The 12826-nt window shown below is 44.9% G+C and overlaps 5 protein-coding genes across 5 annotated transcripts; all 5 read left to right on the top strand.

The window, feature by feature from the left end:
• Positions 1-2182: 2182 nt before the first annotated feature.
• O0I10_012928 (uncharacterized protein) lies at positions 2183-4245 on the top strand (the record flags this gene model as incomplete). Its single annotated transcript, XM_058492810.1, has 3 exons — positions 2183-2390; positions 2454-2911; positions 3031-4245. The coding sequence occupies 3 exons, from the start codon at positions 2183-2185 to the stop codon at positions 4243-4245; spliced, it is 1881 nt and encodes a 626-aa protein (XP_058336429.1).
• A 188-nt stretch (positions 4246-4433) lies between these two features.
• On the top strand, positions 4434-8396 carry O0I10_012927 (uncharacterized protein; the record flags this gene model as incomplete). Its single annotated transcript, XM_058492809.1, has 1 exon — positions 4434-8396. The coding sequence occupies one exon, from the start codon at positions 4434-4436 to the stop codon at positions 8394-8396; it is 3963 nt and encodes a 1320-aa protein (XP_058336428.1).
• Positions 8397-8525: 129 nt separating this feature from the next.
• On the top strand, positions 8526-9206 carry O0I10_012926 (uncharacterized protein; the record flags this gene model as incomplete). Its single annotated transcript, XM_058492808.1, has 1 exon — positions 8526-9206. The coding sequence occupies one exon, from the start codon at positions 8526-8528 to the stop codon at positions 9204-9206; it is 681 nt and encodes a 226-aa protein (XP_058336427.1).
• A 199-nt stretch (positions 9207-9405) lies between these two features.
• Positions 9406-11152, top strand: O0I10_012925 (uncharacterized protein; the record flags this gene model as incomplete). The annotated part of the gene is made up of 2 exons (XM_058492807.1): positions 9406-9720; positions 9785-11152. 2 exons carry the CDS (start codon positions 9406-9408, stop codon positions 11150-11152), a joined length of 1683 nt encoding a protein of 560 aa, XP_058336426.1.
• Positions 11153-11494: 342 nt separating this feature from the next.
• Positions 11495-12826, top strand: O0I10_012924 (uncharacterized protein; the record flags this gene model as incomplete). Its single annotated transcript, XM_058492806.1, has 1 exon — positions 11495-12826. The coding sequence occupies one exon, from the start codon at positions 11495-11497 to the stop codon at positions 12824-12826; it is 1332 nt and encodes a 443-aa protein (XP_058336425.1).

The following is a 12826-nucleotide window of genomic DNA, read 5'->3' as shown; positions in this document are numbered from 1 at the left end:
TGATAAACCAAACTACTACTACCTATGGTAAAAATAATGACGTCAAGATCGTTCTTGAAGCCTTACACGTGATGTCCTCTCAACGATCCTTGACGTTCCCCACACACTCCTTTGCTTTTCCCTTTTTAGAACCCCCGACGCCCCGTATCATGCACCAGCACTCCCACGTCACTCCTGTTTATCTTTTTCCCTGTTTCCTTTTTCTTGTTTCCTTTTCGTGGCTTTTCTCTTTACTCATCATTTTTGTTATTCCTTGCTTCTTTCCTGGCCCTCACTACTTTTACCTTCAGCACATTCCACTTTACTTCTTATGTTACCCATTCACACCTTTACATTGACACAGCACAACAGCACCACGATTGCACCACGATTGCACCCTGATGCCACACGTCATCGTCAAGCACCATGTTAACGATTTTATCATCATCATCATCATTCCCTCGGTTGTTTCCGAATGCACCATGATCATGTTTATTATTCAGACACACTATCGTTGTTATCCGACACACTATATGTAAAATCAGACAAGCTAATCGATATGAACACACACACACACACACACACACGCACACACACACACACACACACACACACACACACGTGAATGCCATCTTTATCATTGTCGTTATCATTGTATCTCTCAATCTAGTATAAATTAACCCAATTGTTAAATAAAGAATCAGCAGCTTTGAAGTGAATTGAAAGATTGGATTGTTTCCATTGCTGGTCGCTGACTGTTGTGCGAATTAGAAACCCCTTTTTCCTTTAGACTCTTCATTGATACTCTCGATTGTACCCTTGAACCCCTCCCTTTGATTATCTTTTCGTGTGATCATTGCAGGTTGTTATTACAGTCTACTTTGGTCATTGTTCATTTTACTTTTATTTGATATTCATTGTATTTCTATTTGCCGGTGGAGTCTTTCTATCTTTTACACACACAAACCCTTTACTTACCTCCCCGGATATTCGTATATTACCTTTAGCACCGCACGTGTCAGCATTGACACGTTCGTGTGCGGTTTTGTCGGCCTCGATTCCTTAACAAGGAAGGTGAAATCACGTGTGCAGCTTGAAGACCCAACTTGGATCATGTGACTCAGGATCCTGAAGCGTCAACCAAGATCACATGATTTGAGTCACATAATTTGAGCGAGCCCTTCACCTTCATCCGGCCCATCTTTCATTTACATGTCGTTCCTTTCTTTCCCTTTTGATTCATTTTCTATTATGTTCCTTATCATTCCTGTCACTTATGGTAAACACGTCTTTCCTTCTTTTACTGTCGATTCCATCATTTTCTAGAACCATAGTATAAGCATCCCTGTCATTTCCATACATCGAGTATATATATATGCAAAGTATCTATTCAATAAGCGAGGAGGTTTTTGTCGAATTCTTTTCTTCTTTTACGTTTTCCCCTTTTCTCTCTCTCTTTTGTTCTTTATTGGAGGTCTCTCTTCTCATTTCGTTGTCGTTTTGATTGAGTTTCCTCGCGTTTCTCAATCATTCGGATCATCATTATTGTTTCCATCTGTTTCTTTTCTCTTCCCAACAACCATTACAACAAGACCAAGTACCACACGTGTCAGCATGACACGGCCCGTGGTGGTATATAAGTTGGTGGCCTGCCTGGTTTGGAAGGTTGTTGAAATGGCATGAAATGAGTATCAAGACGTAGCGGAGTGATCAAGGATGATGGTGATGAAGACGAGACGTCGATATGGAGGCTCATTGTGGAGCAATTTCAAGTAGAAGTAGTTGGCGGATTCATTGGTCGGAGTGAAGTGGTAGCTTGCAGCCCATCAGCAGCTCCCTTCACCTCCCTTACACATGGCCAATGTTTTTGCATGAATGTGAAACCTTTCTGTGGCTGATCCCTTGCCGGTAAAAGGGACATCAAAATAAACTTTTTATCGTCATCGTTTTCTTTCTCTAATTTTGTGGTTGCCTGGTATCAGAACGACGCTGTCAGAACGGTACAGGAACGCATTATTATCCATTTTATTGTATACATCTGTCAAAGGACTACCGAGCTATAAGAATCCCCCTTTCCCTTCTTTACATTGTATTTCTACCACATCTGGCGTATCACACGTATCATTTTGGTGGAGAAGCTGGGCGACAAACAATTACAGCGCAAACAACAACATTTATTTAAGCATTTACTATACGTACGACTATGCCACAAGATCAAGATAGTGGTGCAACGAATATGACAATGTACAAACCTGAGGCATCGTTGAGCAAGTTCCTGGCGAAGCCCAAACACTTTAAGGGCGATGAAGATGAAAATCCGTTACGTTGGCTGAAGAGGATTAATCGGATTCGCAAGGGTGTTCCAATGGGCGATCAACAATGTCTTACCATGGCTGGATCCTATTTGACAGGTGCTGCTGAATCTTGATGGGAAATGGTGGAGGATCGTGTGTCGACATGGGCACAATTTGAAGAACAATTTCAAGCTCGTTTCGCTGGCAAGGATAAGCAACACATCTGGTGGAACAAGGTCGAAAGTCGTCAACAAATGACTGGTGAAACTGTTGATGAGGTGGCGAATGATCTCAAGGAGTACTTCGAGTTGTTGGAGGTGGTGGATGATGGAATTCGCATCCGACATTTGTTGAAGGCCTTGCGTGAAACTATTTCCTATGAGTTGGAACAAAGAGCAACGTTGTCTACTTACGAGGAGGTGGTGCGTGAAGCTCGCAAATTGGAAATGGTGCAAAACAAATATGGTCGTGGTGGCTCAAGTTCGTTGGGTGTATCATCAAGTGTGGGCCGTAACCATGTTGGATCCGAGATCTCTCCATCAGAGAGCGCAAGTGCAAATGTTGCTCAAGGAAGTCTTTCGTCCCAAATCAGTGCATTGGCCAATGAAATACAAGCCTTGAAGATTAACATGGTTGATGTACGACGTGGAAGATCATTGCGCTGTTGGGGTTGTGGCGAGGAAGGACATAAACGTGATCAATGTCCCAATCCTACCCAAGTTGCTGATTCGGGAAAAGACAATGGACGCCATTGAAGGAGGTCAGTGGTGTCCCGAATGATGTAAATCCTCCAAACAAGAATGCCGATGTCAACTGGTTACATGGAGTGAAGGTGTATGCTCAAAAACGTGGTCGTAATCAGGTGTCGGAAAATGGCAGTGCGGTGGCAGCTGTTGAAGCAAACAAGAAACGTGGGCGTACGAATGAGGTGACTAATGGTGGTGCACAAGTTGCTGGTGGCTCGAATGGTGCGATCGATGGTGGCAATATCATACATGGCAATGCTGGTGCGAATGGTGTTCCTGTGCAGGCGGCACAACAAGTGGAGGCAATGGATGTGGATAAGGGTAAACCTTCTGAGGAAAAAGGCTCCAAGAGGAAACGCCAAGTGCGTAGATTGTCAGTGTCATTGCCGCAAAAAGATGTATGGGAAAGGTTGACAAATGTCGATGCAGGATTGTCCATGGCAGATTGGGTGGCTATGTCTCGGCATGCTGCTAAAGATTTGCAAGATGGCATTCGCTATCTACATGGACGTAGACCAAAAGGAGCTGTGGGTGTGTCTACGCAAAAACAATCTTCAAAGACAAAAGTGCCTGTGAACTATGTCGATTTGCATGAGCATGATATGACCGATTCATCCGATGATTGGGCATATTCCGATGATGAAATAGGTACCTTTAATTCTGATGACAGTGAAGCTGGATCGGATGTATTGGGATGGGTTGATGGCGATGATGGTGGATACGACTCCGATGACACACATTACGATTATCCATACAACTTGGAGAAGATGCGTGAAAGTGCTCCATTGCAGGCTCCAATCACTATCAATGGGCATATGGTGCATGCTGTGTTCGACTCGGGTGCTGGTGTATCCGTCATTAGCAAGGGCTTGGCTGAAAAGGTTGGCTTGGTGTCGAATGGTGACCAGTTGGTGGTGGAAGCTTTTGGCGGTAACGCTTTGCCTGCTGGTGGCATTTCGGTGGCGGTGCCAGTACGTGCTGCTGGTAAATTGCGTCCTGAACACATGACAATCCAAGATGTCAAGGGTGATGTGTGTCTATTGGGTACATCATGGCATCGTCAGTATGGTGTGCGTGTGGATCATCAACATGGAACCATTCACATACCTACACGCCATGGCCAGAGCACGGTGTTATTACAAGGGCGTTATCCAAGATCGGATCAAGAACAAGATAATGTCGTATATGTCGTATTCTGGAGTCTGGGTTTGATAGGTAAAACCTAACCCAACCCAGATGACCCCTGTCAATGTTTATTTAGGAGCACAGACAGCACAAATAAAGATCTTTCTCCCTTTTTCGAGTCTCAAAGGATTTATCCTTGTTATCATTGCTATCAGCTTTATCACTGTTTTCATATCAAATTCCACATTTTTTCCTTTGAATACTCTTCAACAACAACATCAACATCAACATGTCTGCTTCTCCTGCTTCTGCTGCTTCGTCTCCTGCTGCTTCGCCTGCTGCTACTACCAACAACAACAACAACCATGTGGGCGACAACAATGGAACCCCTGTCACCACCCCTACCAACAACAACAACGCCACGGACCCCACCACCAATGATGGCCCTGCTCCTATGGAAGGCGTTGAACCCACTGGAGCTCTTGCTTCCAAGTATGTGGACCCTCTTGTTTTGGCTCGAGCTGCTCTCGATAAAAAAGAGAAGCAATTGGCAAGCTTGATCATTCAAGAAGCCCAACTTGAAGTTGAAGAACCAGTTCCCGAGGAAAAGTTGGCTGCTGTTAGGCAAAAAATGGATGCTTTGCATGTGGAGATCGAGAGGAAGAAAAAGAGCATTGCTCTCCTCACTCCTGCTGCTCCTGCCACCACCACCAGTTCTCGTAAGCACATTACGATGAATCTTGTCCCTCGTTTTGTGGTCAAGGGGGTTAACGAATCTCCTGAGGACAAGCAAGTGTTTCCGAATGTTGATGCTTTTTTGCTCAGCATCAAGAAACTGCTTCGTACCCACAAGTACAATTTGGACACTGAGTGGGATGAGGTGTTGCACTGTGCTTTCCCTGCCGATCTTGAGAAGTGGTATTCAGACACTTTAAGCGGTAAGAAACGCAATTGGAATGATGTTTGCCATAGAGTTCGTGTTCGTTTTGTGTCGCGTGACAACAAGGCACGCAAAGCAATGGAGGTGTTCAAGTGCGCTATGCGCGATGGTGAGACAACCCAGCGGTATGGTACTCGTTACCAGAACCTGGTGATTGATGCCGGCTTGACCAATTGCGATGTGTTGGCCATGTTGTTTCTCTTGTCTTTGCCTGAAGATATACAAGAAAGGGTGCTCATGTCGTTTTATGCTCGTCCGGGTAATGAGGATCGCTTGCCTGACAACCTTGAAGAGGTGATCAAGCTTGCCGATTCCGTATCAATTACGAGAAAACGCACGCACAATGACGCTGGTTCCAGTTCCTCGCATCAAAAGAAGAATAAGTCTTCGAAGCAGGCTGGCAAGGACACGTCTATTTTTTGTATTCATTGCAACAAGGATGGCAATCATGTGTCTGAGAGGTGCTACAAGTTGGATAAACCAATTGAGGGCCCTAAATGCCACTATGCTCATCATCCCTACAAGCCTGGTCATGCTTGTCATGCTTCTCGTGAGGAGAAGGCCAAGCTTCGTGCTAAGGGTGAGTTGCCACCACCAAGACGCCACAACCATTCTTCTCGCCGCGGTGAGAGCAACGTGAAGGTAAACACCATGCTGCATGATTCAAATGACATGGATTTATCTGACGATTTTGTTCATCCTGCCGATTCAGCAATCAACAACAATGACTCCTTCTCGCCCATCCCACTGAACGAATTGCAAGGTGTGGATGAAATGCTCGCAAGGCAATCGTTAGGTAAGTTGTTGTTTGCTGCTCAATTGAATGACAATCCATATCTCATGAAAACACCCATCTTGGTACAGAATAAGCGACTCCTCGGCCTAGTCGATACTGGCGCGGAGATTTCTGTTATCAATAAAACATTGTGTGATGCCAACAATTGGTCGTATACACCTGTGGATGGGAAGATCATGTATGCTGGAAAGAATGACGTTGTCAAGCGTGTGGGTATTACAGAGCCTCTTCAGCTACAATACAACAACCGGCAATTTACACATCGATTTGAGGTTATGGATTTGGAACAATACAATCTTATTTTGGGCTTCGATATCCTTCCTAAATTGGGTATCTCTTTGCAAGGTGTAGCTGTCAAATGGGATGATCAGCAAGATGACGTGCAAGATCCTTCGGTGCACGATGCATACAAAAAGCTGGTTCCCAATGCTTCGCCTTTTGGCACACCTGATGAGCAAGCTCAATTCACACAGGCTATAAAGCCATTATTGGATGCTAACACGCGTATTCCTAAATGGTCGTTCTGCAACATACCTGAGTCTATTATTCACTTGGATCTTACGCAGCAAGGTGTCACATCCTATCAACGACAATATACTTTGCCATACGCTTTACGTCCTGAGATCGATGCTACGATTCAAAAGTGGCTCGATGATGGTGTCATTGTGAGAGCTCGTATCAATTCCTCATGGAACAGCCCATTGACATTAGCTGACAAGAAGGACTCGCATGGTAATAAAGTGGGTAAGCGTCTTTGTTTGGACCCACGACACATCAATCGTTATTTGAAGGATGATCGTTATCCGATTCCTACTATTAAGGAGATCTTCAATGACTTGGGTGGAGCGAAAGTTTTTACCACGCTTGATCTTACCAGTGCTTTTCATCGGTTTAAGATTGCAGAGGCTGACCGTCACATCACCACTTTCACGCACAAGGGACAACAATTTATGTTCCGTGGATGCCCATTCGGTTTGAAGCCTATCTCTTCCAAGTTTCAACGAGTCATGTATATTGTTTTTAACGACATGCCTTTTGTACGCACGTTTGTGGATGACATTATTATCTTTTCGAAAGATTTGTTCTCGCACACCAAACACGTGCAATATGCGATCAAGGCTCTTACACAAGCCAACCTCATTTTGAACCCGGCAAAGTGTCATTTTGCACAACAGTCGGTGTATCTACTTGGTTTTTGTGTCTCCGAGCATGGTATATCTCTTGATCCAAGAAAGGTAGTAAATGCTATTGATTGGCCCCAACCTCGTACTGGTAAGGATATCCAGCGGTTCATGGGCTTTGTGAATTACTTCAGTGACCATATTCCTCATATGGCCGAGATCTCTGCACCACTCAACAGGCTACGCAATGCCGGTTTACTTAAGGATTTGTGGACTGAGGAGCAAACGAAAGCATTGAACGCTCTTAAGCAAGCCTTAGCAAAGAATGTACTTTTACATTTCCCTGACTTTGATCAACCCTTTTATGTGGCCACGGATGCATCGAATTATGGCATTGGCGCTGTGTTGTTTCAAAAGATAAAGGGCAAGAATTGCTATGTCTCTTTTATGGCACGTGCTTTGAACCCCAGTGAGCGTAAATACTCCACCACTAAACGTGAACTCTTGGGTATGGTATACGCCCTTCAAAAGTTCCATCCTTTTCTTTGGCTACGCCCATTCACACTTTACACGGACCACAAGGCTCTCACTTATTTGTTCACCCAAAAGCTTGCCAACCCCATGATGCTCAATTGGTTTGATATCTTGTTGAAATACACTTTCGACGTGATCCATGTCCCGGGTATTGAGAACGTGTTGCCAGATGATCTCTCACGTTTGTTCACTCCCGATGAACTCTTGGAGGGGGATAATCAACCATCAAATGCAATCAAAATGGGTACGATAAAATCGAGCAAAGATAGACTTGTATTCCAAATACGAGTAATTGACAAACAGCCTAGCGATGTGGTTACTCCACCTGATGATCACCGCACGGAGGAACTTGAACGTGCACACTTGATTATTGGTCATGGAGGTGCTGAACATTTAGTACGTTACTTACGACGTGATGGCTTGGCATGGACCAACATGCTACAAGATGCAGTAAAGTTGGTAAGCAAATGTCCACAATGCCAGAAGACCAACATAGCCAAGAGAGGCTACAATCCGCTACGTCCCATATACGCATACTTGCCTGGTGACCATTGGGCTATTGACTTGGCAACCTTCAATCGTTCCTCGTTAACGGGTAACAACTTCTTGATGGTACTGGTTGCCGTATGCACACGCTTTTGTATCCTACGTGCGTTACCTGACAAATCCTCGGATACGCTGGTCAAAGCTCTTGTGCAAATCTTTTGTGATTTTGGCATACCCCGTATTCTCCAATCTGATAATGGTGGCGAGTTCAAGAACGCATTCATGAGGAAGTTAGCAAGAAGTCTAGGCTTTCATCAGCGTTTTACTACACCTTATCATCGTAGTGCCAACGGCATAGCTGAGAGATGGGTCTAAACTGCACAAGACGTCATCCGCAAGAAGATCGAAGGTGCTGGTAGAGACTGGGACTATTACGTGCCTAGCACACAGCTTGAGTTGAACATGCGAGTATCCAAACGGTTGAATACACCTCCCTTTACGCTTATGTTCGCACGCAACATGAACGAGTTTCGTGATTATCGTGGCGACAAGATCGAGACGGCAAAACCAATGTCGGAAGAAGCGTTGAAGGAAAGGATAGAGCACATGCAAAACATTGTGTTTCCGGCATTAAAGGAGAAAGTGGAAGTATACAACCAAGCGATGAAAGAGAAGTTTGACGCAACTCACAAAATCATTGATTTTCCTGAGAAAAGCCACGTCATGGTAAGAGTGCAATCACGAGGCAGTAAGTTGGCACCTGCTTATGAAGGTCCTTACACCGTGTTACGTAAGACACAAGGTGGCACCTATGTGCTGCAGGATGAAACGGGTGCTTTGATGTCACGCAATTATGTACCTTCAGAGCTCAAGCTTATCTCCCAGGATGATGTCGTTCCTATCGATGAATTATATGAGGTGGAAGCAATTCTCAATCATCGAGGACAACCTGGTAAGCGTCAATACCTTGTAAGATGGAAAGGATACGGGGAAGACGAGGATTCATGGCTCGACCCGGATGCATTCACAGATCCTGATTTCATTTTACAATATTGGAAAAGACGCAATGAGCAAGAAGAGGATGCACCAGCTACACTCATCCCCAAGAAACGTGTACCAAAACGTAAGTTGCACAATCCTCAACCTAAACGACGCAGCAAACGCATTAAGCGTTCGTCGGCATAAATCATGTCTATCACCGTGCTGGCAAGGTCTTTTCCCTATAGTTTTTCCCACTGGGTTTTTTGAATGGGTTTTTATGACGGCGCTACAGATGCACACAAGCTGTTTATCTTTTATATGCTCTCGCATACGTTCACTCTGGTGGGGGGCAATGTCGTATTCTGGAGTCTGGGTTTGATAGGTAAAACCTAACCCAACCCAGATGACCCCTGTCAATGTTTATTTAGGAGCACAGACAGCACAAATAAAGATCTTTCTCCCTTTTTCGAGTCTCAAAGGATTTATCCTTGTTATCATTGCTATCAGCTTTATCACTGTTTTCATATCAAATTCCACAGTATGGGCTGTAAGCGTGGCTGGTGCCAAATCATGCAAGAAGGAGGAGGCCATTGAAGATTTCAAAGACGGTGCTTTGAACCTAAGGAGGGAGGAGCTTGTCAATGATAACGAATTGCTTCAGCGTTATGTGGATGAGGTGCTGGATGGCTCTGATGGCGCTGATGGTGACATACCCAAGGTGATCAAGGATGTTGTTGACAAGTATGCGAGTTGCTTTGTGGAAATTAGTGGTTTGGGTTTAGTCAAGGACGTCGAACCACTCTATTCCCACTACCACTGATAAGCCAATCCGCACTTCTCCTTACCGGTTATCATGGGAGGAACAAGATCATCTTCGTGGCGAATTGGATCGTTTGTTGGAGTTGGGTCTCATCAAGCCTTCAGATGGACAATGGACTTCCCCAATTTTGTTCGTGAAGAAGAAAGACGGCTCCTTACGGCTGTGTGTGGATTACAGGAAGCTGAATGATATCACCGTCAAGGATGCGTTCCCGTTGCCAAACATTGATGAGCTGTTGGATTCGGTTGGTGGTGCCCGGTATTTCTCGACTCTAGACACTGCATCTGGTTATTGGCAAATTCCGTTAGCTGCTGATTCAATTGCAAAGTCGGGTTTTACAACCAAATGGGGTACTTACACTTGGCAGGCGATGCCCTTTGGTCTTTGTTCAGCGCCCCAAACCTTCCAACGTGCCGTTACCAATATCCTATCTCCATACATTGGCGACTTTGTGCATGTGTTCATTGATGACATTATTGTATGCAGCAAGGATTTGGATGAACATGCTGTGCATTTGGCGAAAGTGATGGAGGCTTGTCAAGCGGCAAATTTGAGACTGAAACGTTCCAAGTGCGTATTTGGTCTTTCACAAGTGGAGTATTTGGGACACGTTATCACTGGAGATGGATTGCTGCCGAATGAGAGAAACACCGAGAAGATCATGAAGATGCCAACACCAAGGAATGCAAAGGAGGTCAAGATATGGCTTGGGACGACTGGATACTATAGGCGGCACATCAAGGGGTACGCACAAGTAGCAAGACCACTGACACGATTACTCAAGCAGGATGTGGCATTCGTATGGGGTAAGGATGAGCAATTAGCCTTTGACACTTTGAAGCATGCGTTAATCTCTCCCCCTGTACTTGCCTATCCGGATCGTAATCAAGTGCAAATCCTCACAACGGATGCATCGACTCATGGTTTGGGAGCGGTATTGTCACAGTCGCCAACGGGTGATGCAAAGGAAGAACGCGTGATTGCTTATGCATCTCGATCCTTACGCGGCTCTGAAGGACGATATGCAGCAACACACTTGGAGGCGTTGGCAGTAGTCTGGGCTGTGGAATACTTTAGACATTACTTGAGTGGGCGTCGATTCGTATTGTATACCGACCATGCTGCTTTGCCATTCATCTTCCAACAAACAAGGCCATCAGTGAAGCTGACACGTTGGGCGGCAAGCCTTATGGAGTACAACTTTGTGGCTCGCTATAGGCCTGGTCGTGCGAATCCAGCAGACGCGTTGTCGAGATTGCTACCGGTGGGTGAAGTTGACGATGTCGAGGAGTTGGAAAAAGAGGAAGGTGAAGAGTTGGAATGGGAATGAGGAAAAAGAAAAGGAACGAAAAGAGACACAAAAAAAGTATAAAAGGCAGTCAAAAAAGGATATCAAAAAAATATATAAGCGGTGGAAAAGAGGAGACAAAAAAAAAGAGCAAAAGACAAAACAAGGAAAAAAAGAGAATGGGTCAAGGAAGGACACTATGACGTGTGCCTGGGTCACTTTGTATTTGTATTACCAAACTTTGTACAACATCAAGACGTTACAACACTTTATTCAAGCAAGCTTTCAATCATCTTTCTATCACTACAACAACACACATTCAAGTTTTCAATACGCAAGTTATCATCAAGCAAGACACTATCTCAAGACTACAAGCAAAGAAGAATGGACTATCCACGTTATTTAGCGATTTACTATCTCTTAACCGAGGATCGTTTCCCTATCGATTGTGACAATGAATACAAAACGAAATTACGCAACACGGCGAGAATGTATATGGCGGCAGATGGAAAGTTGTTTAAGAAGATGAAGGATGGCAGTCAAGGTTTGGAGGTGCTTCATGAAGGAAATGCGGATGATGCTATACGGCGGGTACATGAGGAAGGTCACTTGGGCATTAACAACACATGGAGGAGGCTAAGGTTGAAGTACGAAGGGTATCAGCTGTTCGAGCGTGTACGCAATTGGGTCAAGAGTTGTGAAAGCTGCCAGTATCGACAAAGGAGAGGAGTCATACGTACGGAGAAAGCAAGGCCAATCGATACACCTGAACGTCCATTTTTTATGATTGGGTGCGACGCCGTTGGTCCTTTTGGCAAAGAAGCAACTGCACAAGGAAATCGTTACATACTTGTTGCTATTGACTATCTTACGCGGTGGCCTATTGCAAAAGCTGTACCCGATATCACGGAGACAACGATAGCAGAATTCCTATATGAGCAAGTGGTGGTCAAGTATGGCGTTCCCAATTACATCCTTACAGACCGAGGCAGCAATTTTACATCAGGCTATGTGCGTGAGTTTTTGAAGAGTATCGGATGCAAGCATATCACCACTACAGCCTATCGTCCTCAAGTGAATGGTTTGTGTGAGCGAATGAATGGCACCATTACTTCGGCTTTGGCGAAAATTGCTCGTGACCATGATGATGTCAAGGAATGGGATAAATACGTGACTACAGCAGTTTTGGCGGCAAGGACTATGGTTAACGAGTCAACGCGTTATAGTCCGGCGATGTTGTTGTATGGTTATGAGTTACGTACACCAGCCATTTGGCCAGCACCAAGGGAAGACTATGTGGAAGGCGAGTTGGATTTGGAGGTTGCTAGTCGCATCAAGGTGATTCAACACCTAGTGGATCAAGCAAGAGTGGAAGCAAGGGAGCGTACCAAGGAGCAACAACGAAAGGCCAAATTACGATATGATGCACGTGTTCAAGAGAGACCCCGTTTTATTGTTGGTGACATGGTATTGATGAGAGATCAAAGGCCAGCTGGGAAATTGGATGATAGATGGATCGGTCCAATGACGGTGGTGAAAGCGAACAGCGGTGGCACTTATTATTTGCATGGCCCAAATCGACAACGATTGAAAGGAGCAGTTCATGGTGACAACTTGGTTTCTTGGGTGGCACGAACAAGCATGATCCCTGATGTTATGGTGCAAAGAGCTGATCAACAATTCCGGGCTTGGTTGGCTAGGCGAGGTGCTCAATAA

This window comes from Lichtheimia ornata (assembly GCF_029851405.1).
Source record: "Lichtheimia ornata isolate CBS 291.66 chromosome Unknown scaffold00179, whole genome shotgun sequence".
NCBI lineage: Eukaryota > Fungi > Mucoromycota > Mucoromycetes > Mucorales > Lichtheimiaceae > Lichtheimia > Lichtheimia ornata.
Note: the sequence above shows the minus strand (reverse complement) of the source record. Positions and strands in the feature narration are given on the sequence as shown.